General features: G+C 45.6%; 1 protein-coding gene across 8 annotated transcripts in view; it reads right to left on the reverse strand.

Annotated features, from left to right (window-relative positions):
* FAM193A (family with sequence similarity 193 member A) overlaps positions 1-23,791 on the reverse strand; it is a 174,128-nt gene that overhangs the window by 90,960 nt on the left and 59,377 nt on the right. For 6 of the 8 annotated variants that reach the window (XR_009540457.1, XM_060148847.1, XM_060148853.1 and 3 more), the window contains one exon: positions 9,818-10,063. Coding sequence is in view for 7 of the 8 variants with exons in the window: in XM_060148847.1 (XP_060004830.1) it covers positions 9,818-10,045 (228 nt within the window). In the remaining variant the exon portion in view is untranslated. Of the gene's footprint in view, positions 1-9,817; positions 10,064-23,791 lie in introns of those variants that run through there. The other 2 variants (XM_060148851.1, XM_060148850.1) reach the window with 1 other exon arrangement.

Below are 23,791 nucleotides of genomic sequence, written 5' to 3' on the forward strand. Positions count from 1 at the left end.
TACTTCTCCGCCGTCTGCTGCTCAGTCATCTCTACCTCCACTGTCAGGTGTTCGCTAGAACTCCTCCTCAGGACTCCACTGCTCCCTCCACCCACTGACTTGGGTATCGTGCCAGGGACCAAGGTTGAGAAGAGGAGTAAAAGCCATCTGTTTGCTTGTTTTTTAAACTGAAGTATATAGTTTTGATTTACAATGTTATGTTAGTTTCAGGTGTACAGCAAAGTGATTCAGTTACACACACACACACACACACACACACACACACACACACACACACATATATTCCTTTTCAGATTCTTTTCCATTATAGCTTATTACAAGATATTGAATGTAGTTCCCTGTGCTATACAGTAGTTCCCAAAAGCCGCCTGTTTTAACAACTGTTGCATGAATGACCAGCAAAGGACATCTGAGACAAACAGCCTGTAACCTAAAATTGCAGATCTTGAAAAAAATTTGGGATTCCACTGACAGAAGTAAAGTCAAAAGGCCTGTTTAACGTATATTCAGATGGGGGGTGTCTAGCAATGTCCCATTAACAACTTAAAAAGAGAAGTCAATTACACCTATACCAATAAAGTTAGAGGAAGAAAAATTAAAAGATATCATTTAAATAGTATAAATAAGGGACTTCCCTGGTGGCGCAGTGGTTAAGAATCCGCCTGCTAATGCAGGAGACATGGGTTCAAGCCCTGGTCCAGGAAGATCCCACATGTCGCGTAGCAACAAAGCCCATGAGCCACAGCTACTGAGCCTGCGCTCTAGAGCCCGTGGGCCACAACTACTGAGCCTGTGTGCCACAACTACTGAAGCCCACGTGCCTAGAGCCCGTGCTCTGCAACAAGAGAAGCCACTGCAATGAGAAGCCTGCGCACCGCAACGAAGAGTTGCCCCCACTCACCGCAGCTAGAGAAAGCCCACGCACAGCAATGAAGACCCAACGCAACCAAAAATACATATAAGCTAATAAATAAATTTAAAATAAATAAATAAATAGTATAAATAAAAGTATGTATAGGTAAATGATTTTTTTAAAAAGGTGCAATGGGGGACCTCCCTGGTGGTCCAGTAGGTAGGACTCCGTGCTCCCAATGCAGGGGGCCTGGGTTTGATCCCTGGTCAGGGAACTAGATCCCACATGCCGCAAAGAAGATCCTGCAGGTGGCAACTAAGACCTGGTATAGCCAAATAGACAAATAAATAAAAGGTGCAATGGCATAATACAGAAAAATATGAAACACTTATAAATGCAGAAAGACCCCATACTTACGGGATTAGAAAACTCAGTATTCATAAGAAGTTAATTCTTCTCCTACTGACTTACAGTCAGTGCAATCCTGGTCAAATCTTAACAGGGTTTTTTTTGTGGGGGGGAGGAATTGATAAGATAATTATCATTTATACAGAAATGTAAGGAACCAAGAATAACCAAGACATTTTTGATGAGTACAAGGTAAGAGGGCTTTCTCTCTGAATACATTTGTTACAGAGCTACAGTAATTACCACAATATACACAGCAAAGTAGACTTAGTAGCCACTGTGTCCTTCACCACCACGTGCTTAGTTAAAAAAAGGCCAGTGCCACTTAAGAGTGTCCTAGATGCTGCAAAATCATGAACTGTATTAAATCTCAACCTTTAAGCACACGGCTTTTGAATATTCAATGTGATCAAACGGGAAGTCTGCATAAAGCATTTCTGCAATATTCCAGAGAAAAGCACTGTGCACTGTGAGCTGAATGAGCCACTCCGTCCATGAAACATCAATTTTACTTGAAAGAATGCCTGACACACCAATCTATGTTTATTCAGACTTGGATACTGTCAGACATCTTCTCAAAAATGAATGAAATAAGCCTGTCCCTCCAAGGAAAACAGCTGATGCTACTTGTGGCCAATCATAAAATCTGAGCTTTCAAGCAAAAATTGGAAGTTTGGAAAACTTGTATCCATCACTGTGGACTTGAACACTTATCCACATTTAGAGACCTTTCTGATGAGATCGGTGGTGGCAGTGACAAATGTGACTTTAATAAAACAACAACCTGAATAATGTAAGGTGTCACTATCTCAAAGACCTCCCTTACTCAGTAAACAGCTATTTTACAAATGACCAATGTGTGGTGCAGAAGCATGTGTGGGTAAGAGGTTCATTGAGAGTGCAAGATAGACAATGGATTTCAGTTTAACAGTGTAGGAAAAATTCTCTGATATCATTTCAGATTCTACATTACAGCTAACCATTAGGAAACTATTACCTGTCATGGTTTGGTGTGGTACCAAAGAATATCCAGTTATCTGAAAAACCCATTAAAATATTTTCTTCATATAACTTCAGTCAAAACAACCTATCACCCAGAATGAACACAGAAGCAGGTATGAGAATTCAGCTGTCTTCTATTACCCAAACATTAAGAAGATTTGCAAAACAGTGCTATTCTACTTACTATTTTTGTTTTGGAAAATAGTTTTCATTAAAAAATATGCTATTAATCTTAACCCCATGACTCCGCAATTCCTTTCCTACATGTATATACAACAGAATGTGTGAACGTGTGCTCCAAGAGCATCATTCGTGATAGCAGAATTTGGAAAACAACCAAAATGTAGTATAAGTTCACAAAGGTGAAGAGTATATAGTAATGAAAATGAAAAAACTACAACATTTATGAATCTCAAACATAATGCAGAACAAAATAAATCAGACACAAAATAATGCATACTGCATGATACCTGTATAAAGTTCAGAACACCAGAAGAACAGAACAACACTGCTTAGGGACGGAGGTGTGGGTGCTGTAACTAAGAAAGAGGAGCTGGAAAGACTGCGAACTCTGCGGAGAGGTGGGGGGGGGCGGGAGAGACACAGAGGGGATCTAGGTGAAGGGCAGTGCTTGACTTGTGACCTGCACTGTAGCAGAAATAAACCCAAACAGATCAGCAATCACAGGAAGTGACGAAGATTAATTTCACCATTAAGAAGTAGCTTCTTGGGGCTTCCCTGGTGGCGCAGTGGTTGAGAGTCCGCCTGCCGATGCAGGGGACACAGGTTCGTGCCCCGGTTCGGGAAGATCCCACATGCTGCAGAGCGGCTGGGCCCGTGAGCCATGGCCGCTGAGCCTGCGCGTCCGGAGCCTGTGCTCCGGGACGGGAGAGGCCACCACAGTGAGAGGCCCGCGTACTGCAAAAAAAAAAAGAAGTAGCTTCCTGCCGCGCACTAAAGATACCAGACATAGCAACGAAGCGCAGCCAAATAAATAAATAAATATTTAAATTTAAAAAAAAAAGAATCAGAAGAAGAAGTAGCTTCTCAAATGCAAATCAAAACCACAATGAGGTATCACGTCACACCTGTCAGAATGGCTATTCTCAAAAAGGCCACAAATAACAACCACTGGTGAGGTTGTGGAGAAAAGGGCAGCCTTGTGCACTGCTGGTGGGAATGCAAACTGGTGCAGTCTCCGTGGGAAACAACGTGGAGGTTCCTCAAAAAACAAAAAATAGAACTACCATACAATCTGGGTAGACAGCTGGAGAAAATGAAAACACTAATTTGAAAAGACACATGCACCCCAATGTTCACTGCAGCACTATTTACAACAGCCAAGACAAGGAAGCAGCCTAAGCGTCCATCGACAGATGAGCGTGCGGTACATAGATATACACGTATACAATGGAATACTACTCAGCCATTAAAAAAAAAAAGAAATTTTGCATTTGCAACAACATGGATGGACTTGGAGGGCATTACGCTGAGGGAAATAAGTCAGAGAATGACAAATGCTATCACTTACACGTGGAACTGAAAAATAAAACTACCGAATATAACAGAACAGAGAAACAGACGCGCATATAGAGAACAAACTAGTAGCTGTCAGTGTGGAGAGGGAAGGGGGAGGGGCAAGGTAGGGGCAGGGATTTAAAAGATACAAACTACTATGTATAAAATAGATAAGCAACAGGGATATAAGGATATATTGTATAGCACAGGGAATACAGCCAATATTTTATACTAACTATAAATGGAGTATAAACTTTAGGAATTGTGACTCACTATGTTGTACACCTGAAACTTACTGTGTATCAACTTTACCTCAATAAAAAAATAAATAAGTGGCTTCTCAAAGGAGACCAAATTGAGTATACTTCTATGCTGACTGCACAAGGACACTTACAAGATGCAACACAGAGCAAATGAGAACAAGAGGCTACGAAAAAGGAGAGGAAGGGAGGGAGGGAGAGAGCTCAGCAACCTGCACAAACAGTAAACAAAAAGCCCTGAGGAGGGGCCACCACAACCAAAGGAACAATGTACTGAGATTTAATCAATCAACCTGTATTCATCCAGCACAGCCTTAAAACCTCGAGCAAAAATGGAAACATTTACAAGAAAAAGGGACAAATACACACGCACAGTGGGAGGTGTTAACTGACCTTACTCAGAAATCAACAGATTAAGCACAACAAAATTAGTTAAGAACACAATTAACAAGGGGTTGATCTAATGGGAGTACACAGAGTCCTCTATCTAAACGCTGAGAAAACATTTTCAAGCACACACGGAACTTTTATAAAAACCTAACCACATATTAGTGTAACTGACTGATAAGGGGTCACTATAATACATGCCATGATCTCCAACTGTAACAGCATTAAATTAAAAGTCAATATGATTAAAGGTGATCCGAGAGATATATGTTTGGATATTTACAGATACTTCAAAACAATTTATGGTTAAAAACAGAAATAATCAAAATTGGATAACACTTAAAATTGAGCCAATACAACTAGCAATTCAAAATCTAGAGCAGTAATTAGAGGTTTCCAGCACACATCAGGGCAGAGAAAGAAAAACTGATGAGAAGAACTGCAGGTAGAGAGACAGAAGAGTGGCCGCAGAGAAAGAAGAGACGAGACCTGTGGTGGCCTCAGCAGGGCTGTGTGGTGAAGGTCGCCTGGCAATCAGTGAGTGGCACTGGGCTGTCTCCCATCCGCCCCCCAGCAGGCGGGCTGAGCAAGGCCAGGTTCCCGCCAGGTCTCTGGGGTGAGGTAAGTACAGGAATGCAGCTCCCAAGGCAGCTGGTACCAAGCTCAGGCTCCCCAGACACTTGTCAGCAGCCCTGAGAAGAGGCCTAGAAAATGGAGAGCCCCCCACACTGACACGCACCCCACCTTGTCACGGCATCTGTACCCTGCTCCCAAGAACAAGAAACTGGGAGAACCACATGTCTCAACTTACTGACAGCATCTGTCTGTAATTCGGGACCCTGTGGTGCTTGCCATCACTACCTTTCAGCACACTGAACAGAACAGAACATCTGTGGAGGGATAAACAAGAATCTGCCCACAAGCGAGCCTCTGGGAAGACAGAGAGGATGGTGAGGAGACAAGGTAGAGGGATGGACTCTGCACCAGTCTCTCTGTGCCCCGGAACTTCTATCAGAAGCACCACAGCGTTAACCAATCAAATACTGCCGTGTGCGCGTATCACACACACACACACACACACACACACACACACAGAGTAGTAATTAATGAAATAGACAAAGTGAAAGAGATTTTAAAAATTTAAAAAAAGTTCTTTGAAAAGACGAAATCAACACACTTCTAGAAAGAGTGGTTAAAAAAAGAGAAAGAAAAAGCACAAATATGAGGAATGAAAAGAGCTGCATCTACAGGTACGGTAGGAACTGAAAACAGACCACCCACACACAACTTCGTACCCAAAATGACAATTTCTAAGAATGTAATTTACCACGACTAACTCGAATAGCAATGGAAAATCTCTTATCACTTAAAGAAACTGAACCAAAAGTTTAAAAGTTACCCAGAGACATGCCTGTCTGTGAAGGGAACAGGAGGAGGCTGACAGCAGGAGGGGCGAGGCCACAGGCAGACGACGCTAGAGCATCTGCACTCTGCTGGGCGCGAGCCGGACGGGAGCAAAGAGAGGGAATGAACAGCAAAAGCAACAAGGCCCTGCAGAGGATGGACAGGGGTGGGCACCTGGGAGGCGACTTCCCTCGGCCACAGGGGTGACCAGCCCAGCAGGGCCAAGTGGGTGGGGGGTGTTTGGGAAGAGAGGAGAAGGAAGGGAGTGCTCCATCTCTGCATCTGGGGGCGCAGTGACAAAGCCAGGGCGACACGCTGGACGCCCTTCCACGACCTGGCACCCCGCAGTCGGGAAGCAGGACCCCAGCGGTGCTTTTCTCCAGTCACGTCTGCCAGCCAGGGGCAGCACTGAACCAGGCCCCAGGCCGACGAGTTAGCGGCTTTCCAAGAGAGAAATGACAGTGAGCTCAGAGGGACCTGACGGTGGGAAAGGGACCGAGGAGGTCCAAGAACTATGGCAACGGAGGACACTCAGGCAAGTGACCTAGAAAGACAGGATCCAGTCGGATGTGTGAACTGAAGTCCTCTTAGGTGTGTGGGCAGGACAAAGGTCTAGGCACAGAAGAGGAGGTCTCTGGAGAAATGGACAACGTGGAGCTGGGAGGCACGGAGCAGGGAGAAACATCAGTGCCCCACCACGACTGCCGGTAACAGAATGTGTATCTGCAAGGGAGCAATTCAGCTCCGGGTCCACTGTCCGTGCTCAGAGCCCTTACCCTGAAGATCAGAGACAGCGGGACACACACAAACTCGTAACTCTGGGCCCACCAGAGAGCACAAAGGACCGGCTGAATGGGACAAGTGTGACAGGCCACCTGGGGACAAGGCGAGGAAGGCAGGCAGCCATGAGTGGGACGGAGGCCACAGCGCAGCATGTGACAAGTCCTTAAAGGTTGGGAGTGGCCGGTGGGACTTGCCAGGCCGGGCCCTTCTCTGGGAGCCAGCAGAAGCCTTCACTGCTGAGGCGGTGGGCGGTCTGCACCCGAGGCCCAGGCTGATCCTCCGAGAAGAGGGGACCGAGCCCTCCAGGAGACAGGCCCAGGACCCACACGGACACGAGCACAGGCCACACCCCGAGGCCCCTACAGATGCAGGCAGAGTCTGGCTGCCACGCGGCAGGGGCAGCATCACCAGGAAAGCTGCACCCTGAAGCCCGGGCACAGGACTGCCCAAGGCTCAGGCCGAACAGGGGAACCGAGGAAGCACCAGGCAGGAGGCTCTCGCCGCCAGCACACGGCGCGGGCAGAGTGTGGAGAGAGACCCCGCGGCCCGCACAAGCACAGGGGGCAGCAGCCGCCAGGGGGACGAGCCACAGCAGCCCCAGGGCCCGTCAGACTGGCCGAGCGGGCCCCCTGCGTCTGCACGTGCTGCCTGGCACTGCCCCCAGCGAGAGCGAGGAGCAACAACACTGAAGGGAGAAGCAACACCAACACTACACAAACTCTTCCAGAAAAGAGGAGCAGGAACACATCTCAACTCACTTTACGAGGCCCTGAAAGACACAAAAGACAAGAAGATTTTAATGAGCCTCCATGGGCAGACCCTCTTCACAAGCACAGACGCGCAGTTCTCAACCAAACGTGACACGGACAAAGCATGTCCACGGAAAGACATGTGCAAGGACGTTCACAACAGCTTGACGCAAAGAACAGTCCAAATCTGGAAACAACAGAAACGTCCATCAACAGTGAACAGGTAAACAAACTGTGGTATATCTCTACAAGTTATTCAGCAATAAAAAGGAACCAACGACTGATGCACAACTCTCAAAGCACAACACCAAGAAGTCTACGGGACACCCCAGAAAAAGCAAATCCACGGGGACAAAATTCACGTCCGCGGTTATTACGAGGGGTTGGGAGGAGGGGAAGGGCTGCCTACCGAGGTTAACAAGGGAACACCTGGGGGTTCTGTATCTTAGCCGTGGTAGTGGTGTTTACACAACTGTATAAATCTGTCAAAACTCAGTGAACTATATACACTTTAAAATGAGTGAGTTTTACTAGGTGTAAATTACATCTCATTAGTTTAAAAAGTTCAGCAATTTTAACCAGCTTGAGCAAAGAGGCCAACTGTACAAAAGCAACAGAAGGCTTACGTCTACAAACATAGGTCAACATTATACCTCTGTGGTCCCTGGTGTCACTTTTTTGATGAGGAGAGAAAGCCTCGTGTGTTGATCCATTATCCAGGACAAACTGGGAAGTCAGGAAATGAGACTCCCCTCGTGGCAAGACTAGTTATGGGAAATGACAGGCATTTTCGCTTTTGCCTCCAAAACCAGGATGAGCAACAGCAACCCTTCTCCCAAAGGCACAGTCAGGCCAAAACACAAGAGCAGGACTGGAAACAGGAAGAAGAGACGGCAAACTTCAGGAAGCAAAGAAAATGCGCTAGCCGGGGGAGACTCAAGAATGCTGACTGGGGCTTCCCTGGTGGCGTAGAGGTTGAGAGTCCGCCTGCAGATGTAGGGGACGCGGGTTCGTGCCCTGGTCCGGGAGGATCCCGCATGCCGCGGAGCGGCTGGGCCTGCACATGCGGAGCCTGTGCTCCACAACGGGAGAGGCCGCGGCGGTGCGAGGCCCGCGTATCGAAAAAAAAAAAAAGAATGCTGACTGGAAGTGAGCAGGGAACAAATGGGTATCAGTAAGCTAAACAGCCTTCCATTAGAAAATGGAAAACAGACCAAATACTTTAAGTGGACACAGGAAGAAAACAAAAGTAAAATAAAATGATAAAAGCACAAAGATCTGAGGGTGAAAAAACTTCAGACCGACTATGCCATCTTTTTAATCCCTAATTCCAGATTTATCCATTGCTTTGTTCATTCGTTTATTTATTCATCAATTCAAATATTTTGGGTACCTAAAATATGCCAGGCTAGCACTGTTCTTGGTAAGAAAATACACAAAAAGAGCTACCCTCTTGGAGTATATAGTCCAATGAAGGAAAAAGACAAACAAAATGAATAAGTAAAATGCACAGTATATTAGAAAGAAGTGCTAAGGAGGAGAACAGAGCAGGAAAAGGGGTGTGTGGGAAGAGGTTGAGTGAGAAGTAAATTTCTATTTTGATAAACAACAGATTTTGAGTTTTAGCTACTAAAGCACTACTACAGAAACTGGCATGTGAGCTGGGGTGCTGCCTTCAAGGAAACCCTAAAACAGAAGCCACTGGCTCAGTGGCGGGCAGCAAGGGGGCTCAGGCGAAGGGGCAGCAGCAAACTGTCGGCGACCAGTGTGGAAAGCAGTCCCAGGTCAGGAAACAGAATGTGGTGCTGGGTGCTGCTGTCATCGGCCACGTGCAGAGTGGCATTAGCAGAAAGACAACAGCTCAGAAAACAATCATCAAGCAGAAATCAAAGGAACAGAAAAGCCCTAGAATGCGGGGCCTCAAATGGCTGCAAAAGCCAACTCCTTCCAGAACCCAAAGAGCAGGTTTGCAAGCCCTTTCAGAACCAGGGCCCATGCAGACACCGTCTGGGCTAAAGATCCTGATGTTCTCAAGAAGGCCTCATTTAGCCGAGGCAGGAAATCAGTGGAAAAGGGGGCGGGGGGGAGTCCGACTTGAGAATTGCATCTGGGAAAGAATTTCAGGCGAGTTACCAGCGCATGGAATTGTCTAGCACTAATAAGCACACGAACGCCTCTAGCTTTTCACCAAGCTACACTGCCAAAGACATCCTGAGAGCAGACTTAAAAAGCCAAAACCCACCCTGCGGGCCCCCCAGGCCTGCTGACGGGGCTGTCTGACCGAGGAGGGCAGGGCCCTTCCTACTGACTGCAGGTGTCATCAGGAAGAGGGGCGGGGACCCCAGCCGCTGGAGCCAGGGACGAGGAGATGGCGCAGGAGGGAGTTCCTCCAGAAAGCAGACCCAAATGAGCCATCTCGCGCGCCGTTCCACTCCGCCGGGCCGGGCACTCACCGCCGGCGGGTCGAGGCTGCCGCGCCGCTCCTCGTTCTCCACGGTGCGCCGGCAGTCCGGGCACACCCACAGAGGCAGGTGCAGCACGCTGTTGCCCTTGGGCGCCATGGACAGGGCTAGCTTGCTTGCAGTCTTTACTCCACTCTCTAAGAACGAAGAGTCTTTCCGCTCGCTTCTGCACAGGAGACAGTAATCCCCAGCGGGGTAGGGTGGTGTTCTATGATTCATGCCAAAATTAAAAGGAGTCTGGAACAGAAAAAAAATTTGTATTTTCAAAACATGAGCCCGAGAAGGGTCGTCTGCACCGTAGAGAAATCATCCTGAAAATCCTGAAGATAGGTTCGAGAGAGGGACACCTGGGCAACAGGTGAGCAGGGAAGCCAGAGTACACATGGGATGGAGCTGTCAGGACCCCCAGGCCTCTCTCCCATTTGGAGTGCCCCTACCGTGAACCCATCAGGTGGGAAAGTGCACCAGGACCCATGCGAAGCCTATTCTGGCTGGAACGTTGCCCAGATGCTCCCCCAGCCCTGCCCAGCCAGCAGCCCAGCTCTTCCCTCAGCCCATGGCTCTCTCCCTGTCTTCCTGTACCCAGGCTCGCACAGGCCATTGGCTGTACTTGTTACCTGGACTACGTATAAGCATGTACACGACTGGGGTGCCACAGCTGACAGAGTGCTCTTAAATGGGCCCCAGGCTCCATTATCAAAGCCTGGAATGACCAGGTATCAGGTGCTTAAACAAGGGGGCTGAATGGATAAATGAACAAATGAGTGATTCAAAGAATGAATAACGGGACTTCCCTGGTGGCGCAGTGCTTAGAAATCCGCCTGCCAGTGCAGGGGACACAGGTTTGAACCCCGCTCCAGGAAGATCCCACATGCCACGGAGCAACTGAGCCCGTGCGTGCCACAACTACTGAGCCTGAGCTCTACAGCCCGCAAGCCACAACTACTGAAGCCTGCATGCCCTATAGCCCACGTGCCGCAACTACTGAACCTGTGTGCTGCAACTATTGAGGCCTGCGCGCCTGGAGCCCGTGCTCCGCAACAAGAGAAGCCACTGCAATGAGAAGCCCGTGCACTGCAGTGAGGAGGGCCCCCCGCTTACTGCAACTAGAGAGAGCCCACGCATAGCAATGAAGACCCAACACAGCCAAAAATAAATAAAATTTAAAAAAAAAAAGAATGAGTAACAGCACCATTAAGATGCCAAAGACTTGCACGTATATTCTTACCTGCTTTCATAAACCAGTGATCAAAACTGCTTACACCTGTCACATCCACAGGGTTCCCTGGATTTAACCAAACCCAGCTCAGCAGCCATCTGAATGTCTGGGGTGCAAGGGGAGAGAACTGAGTACTATCTGCCATGGAAGGAGCCGTCTTTCTCTGTCCCAACAAATCCAAGCAGCCTGTCACCGACAGAACAGCCACAGCCTTCAAACCTCTCTAGGCCGCCTTGCTTACCCAGAGCAGAAGATGATGGGCCCCAAGGTTAGAAAGGTCCCCGAGCAGAAATCATAATGCTAAGAGCCAGAACTGTCTTGCGAGCACCCAGTTCATTATCCACTCATCTGTCTGTCTGTCCATCCGTCCATCCATCCAGTGTTTACCGGAAGCCCACCGTGTGCCAAGGCACCGGCCCAGGCACTGGAGACACAGTGGTGAATAAAACAAAAATCTCTGCCGTTAGGGAGGTAATTCTTGTCAAACACAAAGACAAAGTAAAAAATACAGAACATTAGATAGTGGTAACTGAGAAGGAGAGAAAAGCAAGAGAAAGTGTCTGGGGCCGGGGACGATGCCCTTCATTCACCATGGCCATCAGGGCCTCCCTGAGGAGACATCTGAAGTGCGGGGCTGCTGGAAGCCGCACGGACACCTGAGAGCAAGCGCACAGGCCCCGGGGCAGAGATGGAGGGGAAAGGGAGCAGGGAGCCCGGCACGGCCTGACCCCACTCGTGTCCTAACGGGGAGACAGGATGTGCGTGGAGAAGAGATGCGATGGCAGAAAGGAAGGGGCCCAGGAGACCAGGGTGAAGCCGCTGTGAAGGCAGAGCCCATAGGCCGACTGAGGAGCCCGACGTCAGGGGAGAGGAGAGAGGCCAGACAGCCCCCCGGACTGTGGACTGCGCGTGTGGAACCGCTCCGAGGTGAGGAGGACCTCGGCCGTAGGCATCTGGAACACACTGCATGTCAGGCATCCTTACAGGTCAGGTGACTGGGTCCTGCTGGTCCCAGAGGGACACCAGACAAGCACAGACAGAACTAGCCAGCGCCCCATGGCAGTAAGTGCTCCTCCACCAAGAGGAAGAAATGAAGTCTCCAAGGGTGCAGAGTGGGACCAGCAGGAGAGCACGGCTTCAGCGAGAGCAAAGCTAAGCTGAGACCCAAGTGCTAAGGAAAAACAAACGGAAAAGAGCCGTGTGAAGCTCCTGGAGAGGAGCGCTGGTGCAGGGAACCGCTGCGAACGCGGGCCTGTCCGGGGCAGGACGAAGGCCGGAGGCTGAAGCTCGTGCCCCGTGAGGGGCTGGAGATTGCTCAGAAGGGGATGGCGTGACCCAATTTTCATCTTACAGGGAAACCTGTTGTGTGAACAATGGACTCTGAGGAGGTGACCACACGTGAGGCAGTTCCAGGTGCAGGCGGCCCTGGAGGAGCAGAGCGGTCAGGCTCGGGGGCTCGCCCGCCCGGGCAGTGGACCCACCAGCAACGGGGGACAGGCTGCAGCGGTGGAAGGAGCAAGGGTTGGTTTTGGCTACTGTGCGGTCAAAGTGTGCGTCAGCCACCCAGACAACGTGGAGCACGGCACCTGCTGGAGCAGCGACCGGAGGGGTGCAGCCGGATATGCAATTTGGGGTCTGTAAAGCCAGAGCCAGATGGGATGATCTGCGGAGGGCATGCAGCCAGTGTCCTGAACGGAGGTCAAACTTCTCGAGGCTTGACCACTATGCTCAAGAAGGAAGCGAGTCCTCTCGGGAGGTGAAGCTCTACTCTGCAAACCTCTTTCAGACAAAGCAAGTGACACTCACACAACAGCAAAGCCTGACTAAACCTCAAGCTAACCACATACTAGTGCTTGCCACATGGTCACCCTCCCGTGACTAAACGTGAGGGACAAATATAAGTCCCACTGGTTCTCGTAAAAACATTTTACAGCTGCACTGAAGTATAACTGAGGAACAATAAGCTGAAAAGATCTAAAGTATGGGACGTGGATAGTTCGGACACGTGAACACGCGCGTGAAACCATGCGACAACCAAGATAATAGACATCGTCCTAACCCCGAAGGTTCCAGGAGGCCCTCTGCTCCCTCTTTCTCCCCGCTGCCTCTTCCCTCCACCCTTCAGAGGCCACCACTGGACTGAGTTCTGTCTCTGCAGATCACTGGGCAACTTCTAGAACTGTTTATAAATGACGTCACATAACATATTCTCTTCTGTCTGGCTTCTTTCACTGAGTGTCATTACCTGGAGATGATTCCATTCACAAGTCTGTTCTAGTCCTGAGAGTAGTCCATTGTGTGTGTGAGCCACAACTTGCTCATCCATTCTTTTTTTTCCGCCCTTAATTTTTATTTATTTATTTATTTTGCTTACCCATTCTGCTGCTTGGAAGCATTCAGGTTATTTCCAGTTTTCAGCTATTACAAATAATAGTGGCTATGAACATTCATGTATAAATCTTGCTGTGAACACATGTTTTTGTTTCTCTTGCATAAATACCAAGGAATAGAATGACTGGGTTGTCTAACTTTTAAGAAAATGCCAGGACTTCCCTGGTGGTTCAGTGGTTAGGACTCCATGCTTTCACTGCCAAGGGCCTGGGTTCAATCCCTGGTCGGAGAATTGAGATCCCACATGCCACGTGGCACAGCCAAAAAAAGAAGAAGAAGAAGAAGAAATTGCCAAACCTCTCCCAAAGAGCAGTGTTAAAGAGTCCCGGCTAGCCTATATCCTCATCAGTAAGTTTTTAAATTGCAGCCACTGTAATGTGTATAGTATTGTCTCAATGTGGTTTCCCTAATAATACGTTAAATATCTTTTCACAGGCTTATGCAGTATCTATTCAAACTTTTGGCCTGGCTCAAGGTCTATCAATTTTATTATTCTTAAAATAATCAGCTTTTGTTTTCATGGATTTTTCCTTACTAAAAATCTTTCTTTCACTGACTTTTGCTTTTATGTTATTATTTCATTTCTTTGAGTTACTTTGGGTATAAGCGGCTTCTTCATCTTCTATTTTCTTAAGGTGGAAGCATAGGGTCATCAAGCCCTTTCTCTTGCATAAAAAGGTGGTTAATGCTGTAAATTTCCCTAGTAAGCACTGCTTTGGCAGCATTTTACAAGTTCTGATGTGTTGTGTTCTCATTCTCATTCAGTTCAAAATACTTTCTAACTTCCGTCTTGATTTCTTCTTTGACTCATGAGTTGTTTAAAGTGTGGTTTAGTTTCCAAAAATTCGTAGTTTTCTAAATATCTTTCTGTTACTGATTTTTTATTTTTTTATTTATTATTTTTTTTGTGGTACGTGGGCCTCTCACAGTTGTGGCCTCTCCCGTTGCGGAGCACAGGCTCCGGACGCACAGGCTCAGCGGCCATGGCTCACAGGCCCAGCCGCTCCGCGGCATGTGGGATCTTCCCGGACCCGGGCGTGAACCCGCGTCCCCTGCATCGGCAGGCAGACTCTCAACCACTGTGCCACCAGGGAAGCCCTCTGTTACTGATTTTTTAAAATATAATTCCACTGCAGTCAGAGAGGATATTCTGTACTATTTTAATTATACCAAATTTATCAATACTTTTTTATGGCCCAGAATATGGTCTATTTTAGTAAATGTTCAATGTTCACTTAAAAGAATGTGTATGTATGCTGCTGTTGTTGGGTAGCGTGTACTATAAATGTCTGTTCAGTCACGTTGGCCAATGGTGTCATTCAAGTCTTCTTTAACTTCACTGATTTTCTATTTACCTTTTCTATCAATTATTGAGAGAGATATTAAAATCTCCAAACACAACTATGATGTGTCTATTTTTCCTTGAAGTTCTATCAATTTTTCCTCCATATATTGTGAAGTTTCATTATTAGGTTCAAAAATGTTCAGGACTATTATGTCCTCTTGATGAACTGACCCCTGTACCAGTATGACGTGACTGTTTTTACCCTGGTAACATTCTTTATTCTTTGCTCCTGTATTGATTTGTCTGACACTAGTACAGCCACTCCAGCTTTCTTTTCACATAAGCAATGCGTATCTTTCTTTATAACTTTTTTTTTTTTTTTTTTGGCTGCACCACAGGGCATGTGGGATCTTAGTTCCCCGACCAGGGATCAAACCCGTGTCCCCTGCAATGGAAGCCTGGAGTCTTAACCACTGGACCGCCAGGGAAGTCTATCTATGACTTAACTTTTAGCTTACCTGAGTCTTTATATTTAAAGCAAGTTACCTGCAGAAAGCATACAGTTATGTCTTGTTTTTTGTTCCAATCTCACAATCTTTTAAAACTGGGATATTCAAACCATTTACATTAAATACAATTACTGATATGATTGGGTTTTTTAAATCTACCGTCTTATTCTTTATTTTCCTACTGATTCATTTTTTTGTTTCCTTTTTCTTCTTTTCTAGCCTTAAAAAGTTGAATAATTTTTGTGATGCTATGTTATCTCTTCTGTTGGCTTGTGAGCTACACCTCTTTTCTTTTTGAATTGGCTGCTTCAGTGTGTACCGTATACATTTTGCCTTGTCACAATCAGCGATCAAATAAAACTTTATCACCTTACGTTTCCCATCTCCTGGTCTTCTTTATGCTATTGTTGTCATACCTTTTACCTCTACCTAAAAGCCCCATAACTCATTGTTATTTTTGCTCCAGACAGGAAATTATATTTTAAAGTAATTTAAAAAAACCACATTTACCCATATATTTACAATTTCCAGTGCTCTTCATTTGTTTGTAAAGATTCAGATTTCCATCTGGTGTCATTTTTCTTCTGCCTGAGGACTTCCTTTAACATTTCCTGTGATGAAGAACCCCTGGTCATGAATTCTTTCAGCTATTTATGTATGAAAAATCTTGATCTCATTTTTTTTTCATTTTCATTTTTGAAACATTTTTACTGGTTTAGAATTCTAGGTTACGTTCTTCTTCCTTTTACTATGTTAAAGCTGTCCTCCTTCTATCCTCTGGCTTGTACTACTTGCCGTGAGAAGTCTGCTATTAGTCTTATCGCTGAAGTTTTCTTTTAATCACTATTTTCAGCATTATAAAATTATGATGTGACTGGGTGCAGTTTTCTTCATGTTTCTTGTGCTTGAGGCTTTTTGAACTTCTTGGATTTGTGGCTTAGAGTTTTCATCAAACATGAAAATTTTTCAGCCATTATTCCTTTAAATATATAAATTTTTATTCCTTATCCCCACTCTTTCTTTCTTTCTTTCAACATACATATAGTGTGCTGTTTGAAGTTGTTTCACAACTCATTGATGCTCTGTTCTTTTTATTTTTATTGCGGTACGCGGGCCTCTCACTGTTGTGGCCTCTCCCGTTGCGGAGCACACGCTCCAGACGCGCAGGCTCAGCGGCCATGGCTCACGGGCCCAGCCGCTCCGTGGCATGTGGGATCTTCCTGGACCGGGGCACGAACACGTGTCCCCTGCATTGGCAGGCGGACTCTCAACCACTGCGCCACCAGGGAAGCCCTGTTCTTTTTAATTTTTTTAAAATTTCAATCTTCAACTCCCTCATGGTTCTTTTTGGGTAGTTTCTATTCCTAGCTCTTCAAATTCACTAATCTTTTCTTCTACAGTGTCTAATCTGTTGCTAATCTTCACATAATGTATTTTTTATCACAGACTGTAGTTTGCAACTCAAGATGTTCATCTGGGTTTTCTTATATTCTGTTTCTTCTTAACACACTCATGCTTTCCTCTATCTTCCTGAATGTGGAGAACATTTAATAGCAATAACAACTGTCCTTATCTAGTAATTCTATCATATGTGTCATCTCTGAGTCTGTTTCTATTCATTGATTTTGCTCCTCATTGTGGACGGTATTTGCTTGCTTCTTTCTCTGCCTGGTAATTTTTGACTAGATTACAGTTTTATCCTGTTAGGTACTATTTCATTCCTTCAAATATTTCTGAGCTTTGTTGGGGGCCATGGTTAGGTTATTTGGGAAGAGTCTGGTTCTTTGAAGGCTCACTTGTAAGCTTTGGGAGGCAGGATCAGAGCACCTTTAATCTTCCCCACTACTGAGGCAATACCATTGGGAGCACACACTGACTGCTGGGAACACTAACTACTTGGGGCCCTATATGAGCTCCAAGGATTGTTCTACTACTCACTTCCAGGGTTCTTTTCCTGTGCTCAGAGTTTCCACATGTGCACGTGCTCATCAGTACCCACATGAAGATCTGAGGGGAACGCCGTGTGTCCCCAGAGCTCTACTTTTCTCGTTGCAGCTCTCTCTTCTCTGGTATTCTGCCCTGCAGATTCACTTTGGCCTGCCCAAATTCTCAGCTCGGTCTCCTCAACTCTGTTTGGGCTACTCCTCCTTCCTCCTCGAACCATGGCCTGCAAACTCTTTCCAGGTAGTAAGTTTGGCCAATCCTAGGGCTCACCTAGCTTATCTTCACTCAGGGATCACAGTCCTGTACTGTGTACTGTCCAATGTTGGAAAACTGGGATGTTTATGTCCTTCATTTAGTTAAGGTAGGAGGATAAATCCAATTACACTGATCAAAATATCAATTTTAAAAAATGTACCAGAATGAACATAACCAAACAAGCGCTTTCTCCCAAATCCTATACAGAGAAAAGATATTTATACAAATATATAAAATGTACATATATTAAAGTAAGGGACTAAGGTAACCAAGAAATTTTTCCCTAAGAGCATGTACCTATTCCTAAAATGGTCATACTGCTGAAAAAACTTGAAAATGCACTACAACTGAGTCCCTACACCTATGATGTAAAATATTTTACCCTTTCTGAGTACACGGATTTTCTACTCTGAGGTAAAAGCTACCATTTGTGGCCAGCATTTGTGTGTACCAAATCACAAGTATTCACTTTCTTACTAAGCTTATACTCTAGCTCTGAAAGTAATTTCCAAAAGAAATTCCAAATTCAACATGAAAAACTCAGACTTACTCTTTAAAGACATTACAGGTAAACTTATAGACAAAAAGAAAACATGGCATTTTAGGGCATTAAAGACACTAAAAAGCCACAGCTTCGCAGGTGATAATGGCACATCTCAGATCACACAGCCAGTGAGGGCTAAAGCCAGGACTCTACTGTACACAACACACAAATGTGTCTGTTTTCACTGCATTATCATCTCCTGCCTAGAACACGACACGATTATCTCCTCCTGACTGGTCCCCAGCCTGCAGGTCTGTACTGTCTGCCTTCCACACATCCTTTGCCCCTTGCAGAGTGACCTTACACACTGCACATGTGACCAGAACATTCCTCTGTTTTGAACCCTCCAGCAGCTCCTACCGCCGAAAAGGATCAAGTATGATCACTGAGTCTCTGCCTCATTACCCAGATGAAATTCCTTCCAATTCTACTGGGTGGGCCAAAAGGTTCCTTCAGTTTTTTCCATAAGATGTGGCTCTAGTAGCACTTAGTTGTCTTTAACTTCATTCGAAACGTTGTTAGACTCTATGTGACAGCTGTCATATCAGCATGCATTTAGAAAAAAAGACCTATCAAAACTGGTGAATTTTTGTGTAGCTATTTTAATACTGAAGATGAAAGAAAATAGCAACATTTTTGGCATATTATGCTTTATTATTTCAAGAAAGGTAAAAACGCAACTGAAACGCAAAAAAAGATTTGTGCAGTGTATGGAGAAGGTGCTGTGACTGATCAAACGTGTCAAAAGTGGTTTGTGAAGTTTCGTGCTGGAGATTTCTCGCTGGACGATGCTCCACAGTCAGGTGGACCAGCTGAAGTTGATAGCGATCAAATCGAAACATTAACTGAGAACAATCAACATTATACCATGTGGGTGACAGCCGACATACTCAAAATATCCAAATAAAGCACCGAAAATCATCTGCACCAGGTTGGTTATGTTCATCGCTTTGATGTTTGGGTTCCATGTAAGTTAAGCAAAAAAAAACCCTTCTTGACAGTATTTCCACATGCGATTCTCTACTTAAACATAATGAAAATGTTCCATTTTTAAAACAAATTGTGACAAGTGATGAAAAGTGGATACTGTACAATAATGTGGAATGGAAGAGATCGTGGGGCAAGCGAAATGAATCACCACCAACCACACCAAAGGCCGGTCTTCATCCAAAGATGGTGATGTTGTGTATATGGTGGGATCACAAGGGAGTCCTCTATTATGAGCTCCTTCTGGAAAACCAAACGATTAATTCCAAGGAGTTCTGCTCCCAACTGAAAACAGCACTCGACGAAAAGCATCCAGAATTAGTCAACAGAAACGCGTAATCTTCCATCAGGGTAACGCACGACCACGTGTTCCTTTGATGACCAGGCAAAAACTGTTATAGCCCGGCTGGGAAGTTCTGATTCATCCGCCTTATTCACCAGAGATTGTACCTTCAGATTTCCATTTATTTTGGTCTCTACAAAATTCTCTTAATGGAAAAAATTTCAATTCCCTGGAAGACTGTAAAAGGTACCTGGAACAGTTCTTTGCTCAAAATGATAAAAAGTTTTGGGAAGACGGAATTATGAAGTTGCCTGAAAAATGGCAGAAGGTAGTGGAACAAAAGGGTGAATACGTTGTTCAATAAAGTTCTTGGTGAAAATGAAAAATGTGTCTCTTGTTTTTACTAAAAAACCAAAGGCACTTTTTGGCCCACCCAGTACACCCCTGCCCCATTCAGCTATGGGGCCTTAGTACATGCCATTTCCCGCCCCAAAACACCAATCCCCCTCCTTTAACCAGGCAACTGTGAGGCATCCTTTCGAACCCCACTGTGGTATCCCTTCTTTTTCTGTGAATCCCAGTCTCCTCCAACATGCTCTCCTCAGCCAATACAAGCCACCACATAGCTAATCACTCCAACTCCTGTAAACCTTTATGCTTACACAGGTTTTCTTATACTTTCACATGTCCATCTTCTCATTAGACATTAAGTCCCATAAAGCACCCAGAATACAGAAGGCATCTAATAGATACTCACTGAAGGAACTGAAACTACTCCAAATCAGTAATTCACATTTTGTCTTCCCTATTTCAACTACAATTTTTCTTTCCTTATTTCACACACAATCTTTTATTAGCTGCCTGTGCTGAAGTCCAGGGATGACTCCATGTGTGGTCAATCCTTTCTGCTGCTTTCCTGAACTCAGCTCTCCCAAAGCACATGCAAATGCCTTGAGCAAGTGGCACTGCTTGAGAATAATTACTAACATTAAGACTTAAGTTCCCTCCTAACTGGTTACAAAAAAACTGTTAACAGAATCATACCATGAGTTAGGTGCAAAATTACCTGAAGTATTTAATGCTTTGTAATTTATAATTTATGCAATCTTACAGAGTAAATATTTAGCAATTTATAGATTTCAAAGTTGTTCCATTTAAATTCAATAAAATTCAATAAACATTAATTACTGATTCCATATTATTACATTATTATAGCATCCTTCTTATAGTTAATGTAAAAATGAGTTTTCTTTAGGATTTTTCATTTCAGTTTTTAATGTTAAAAAAAAATACAGAAAGCCTACAGAAAACTGCAACCATTTTTTCTTACTGCTGCAAGTTAACTTCCTGAATTGGCCCAGCTATTAACCACTAGTGGGCGTACAGAAGTAAATAGGGTGGTTCTGTGAACTAATGAGGCAAAGTGGTATTTGCTATCTGCCACAACCATGGTTATAGAAAATGATTTTATGCATGTAACTGTTATTAACATGGTTTTCCTTTACAAATGTAGTTATGTTTAAAGTCTAGTAAACAATGTAATTACTGTTACTTTTTTTTTTTTTTTTTAAAGAATGGATCATTTTTATTTTATTTTTTGGCTGCGGGGCACGTGGGATCTTAGTTCCCTGACCTGCATCCCCTGCATTGGAAGCACGGAGTTTTAACCACTGGACCACCAGGGAAGTCCCTACTGTATGTTTTGATGCTACTTATCTGGAAGAAAATAAATGTCTGAGTAAGCCTCAGGATGCCAGGACAAGTTTAGTATCACTCACTGCTCCTTCATCTGACGGCGCAGCAATTCACCCATTCAAATATTTACAAAATACTTCAGGTCTCTGCATTCAAGTTCCACATGGCAAAAGAGAAACATAACTTGAATTTATTAATAGCAGCAAATCAGACAGTTAAAAGACTTACAGCTCTGGAAATATGTATTTCTTACACTTCTCTTTACCAATCTTTAAAATACAACTAATCTACTACAGTTAAATGAAAAATTGATTATCAGAGTACTACTAACTTCTCAGACTGCAGTCTGCATCCCCTTATAAATCTGAAGGTACCTGAAAATCACAGCAGCCAGTCATTCTGTATAGGATGTTAACAGTGTTTACAACAATACATCAGAAGGGAGGGGAAAAAAACCACATAAATAGAACAGAGACTGGGGAAGGCTTTTGGTCAGTCCCTAAACGGGTCATCCACGTTTGAAAACTGAGTGACCTGGAGTAATTCCAAAGGTAGCCACTCACATGTTGGTGAACCCCAAGTCATCAACATGGCCCTGCTGACATGAGCAGAGAGGCCAGGGCCGGAACCCTTCATCCACCCCTCCCCCCCACCATCACCACCACTCACTTGGCCACAGGGAGGCAGCTGGCTCAAGGACAACCGAACCAGAGGCTGGCCAGGGACCTTAAGTACTGATGCCCACAGATGGTGCCTGCAGGAATTATGGTCCAGGGACTTTCCTGGTGGCACAGTGGTTAAGACTCTGCACTCCCAATGCAGGGGGCCCGGGTTCAATCCCTAGTCAGGGAACTAGATCCCACGTGCCGCAACTAAAGATCCCGCATACTACAACGAAGATCCCGAGTGCCACAACTAAGACCCAGAGCAGCCAAATAAATAAATAAATTCAAAAAACTGTTATGGTCCCAAAAATTCACAAGGCTGGGAGATGAGTTAGGGCGAGGGGCACAGGAACTGCCATCAGAGGGTTAAGAGTGTTAAGGGAACAGGGAGGGGTGCCTTTGGGCAGGAGCTGGAGAGAATGCGGAGCAAAGATGCAGACACCCAGGTCCGGGAAGGTGGAGCAGAGACGTACACATGAACCACGGGCAGGGCACACACGTGGGCAGCAAGAGTAGGTGGGCTGGGCTCTGGGCCCCTATACAGACTGGGTGTGTCTGCTTCAACAGGGGATCCTGGCCAGGTGAGTAGGCGCCCGCCAAAACATTTGGTCTCCTCCAGTTTCGGAACAAGGGGAAACTCTGAAAACATTTACTGAAGATTACAAGGGCTCTTCGTGCTAGAGAGGGTGAAGGAAGATGGGTGTACTCCATACAGCTGATGGTGGCATGAAGGTGCAACAACCTCTCTGGAAAAATCACTTGGCAGTATGTTTCCACAGGCTCCCAGCCGTCTACCTGCACCTGTGCCCTCGGGCATGCCTACGCTACACGTGCCTCTTCACTTAGGTGAAGCCTTCTGCTCAGGCACCAGACCCTGCCAGCTGCCTGAGGACTCTGTTCCACTAATCGTCCCCTCTCTTTTTTAAATCATCGATTTTTCCTTCTTTCCTGCATCGTTTCCATTAGGATAAACAAAACACCCTCCTCTTAACCTCACTTCCACCTCCAGCTACTAAGTGCCTATCTTTTCCTTCCTTTTCAGGAACACTCCTTCAAAGCTCTCCACCCCAGCTCTGTCTAAAAGAAGTATGATGCAAGTCACAAACACGAGCCATGTAGTAAGTTAAAAACAACAACAAAGGTAAAAACAACAAGATGATAACACTCCACACTGATCAGTATGGCCAAAATCCAGGACGCTGACAACACCGAATGCTGGCTGCCGAGGGTGTGGAGCAGCAGGGACCCTCGTCACTGTCGGTGGGAACCAGAATGGTGCAGCCACGCTGGAGGACAGGTTGGTGGTTTCTTACAAAATTCAACATACTCTCACCATACAACCCTGCAATGTGCTCCTCAGAATTTACCCAAATGAAATGAAAACTTGCATCCACACAAAAACCTACACACAGATGTTTGTAACAGTTTTACTCATAGTTGCCGGAACTTGGAAGCCACCAAGGTGTCCTTCAGAAGGTGAATGGATACATCAACTGTGGTACCTCCAGATAACGGAACAGTACTCAGTGCTAAAGAGAAATGAGCTATCAAGCCATGAAAAGACACGGAGGAACCTTCAATGCATATCACGAAGTGAAAGAAGCCAGTCTGAAAAGGCTACAGACTGTATGATTCCAACTATACGACATTCTGGAAAAGGCAAAACTATGGAGACTGTGAAAAGATAAGCGGTCGGCAGGGATTGCGAGGGAGAGAGGGTGCATAGGCAGAACACAGGATTTTTAGGGCAGTGAAACAACTCTGTGCGATACTACAAAGATGGACACACAGAAAACCCGGACTTTGGGTGATGATGATGTACTGGTGTAGGTTCACTGACTGTGACAAACCATGGTGGGGACACTGACACTGAGAGGCTGTGCACATGTGAGGATATATGGGAACTTTCTGTACTTCCTGCTCAATTTTTCTGTGAACCTGAAACTGCTCTAAAAAAAAAAAAGTCTATTAAACCCCCCCCAAGAACACAGGTGAATTCTAGTAAGATTTTATTTAACTCAATATACGCACAACATTATCACATCGAAGGTAACCACGCCCACTCTCCAGCCGCCTCCCTCCAGTAGGGCTCTCGCTCCCCACCAATCTTCCAGCATCACACTGCTCTCCATGGACATACGACACACAGCTCACCTCCTCCTATCTGATATTCTTTCTTCGACTGGCC

This window comes from Lagenorhynchus albirostris, chromosome 4 (assembly GCF_949774975.1).
Source record: "Lagenorhynchus albirostris chromosome 4, mLagAlb1.1, whole genome shotgun sequence".
NCBI classification, from domain to species: Eukaryota; Metazoa; Chordata; class Mammalia; order Artiodactyla; family Delphinidae; genus Lagenorhynchus; species Lagenorhynchus albirostris.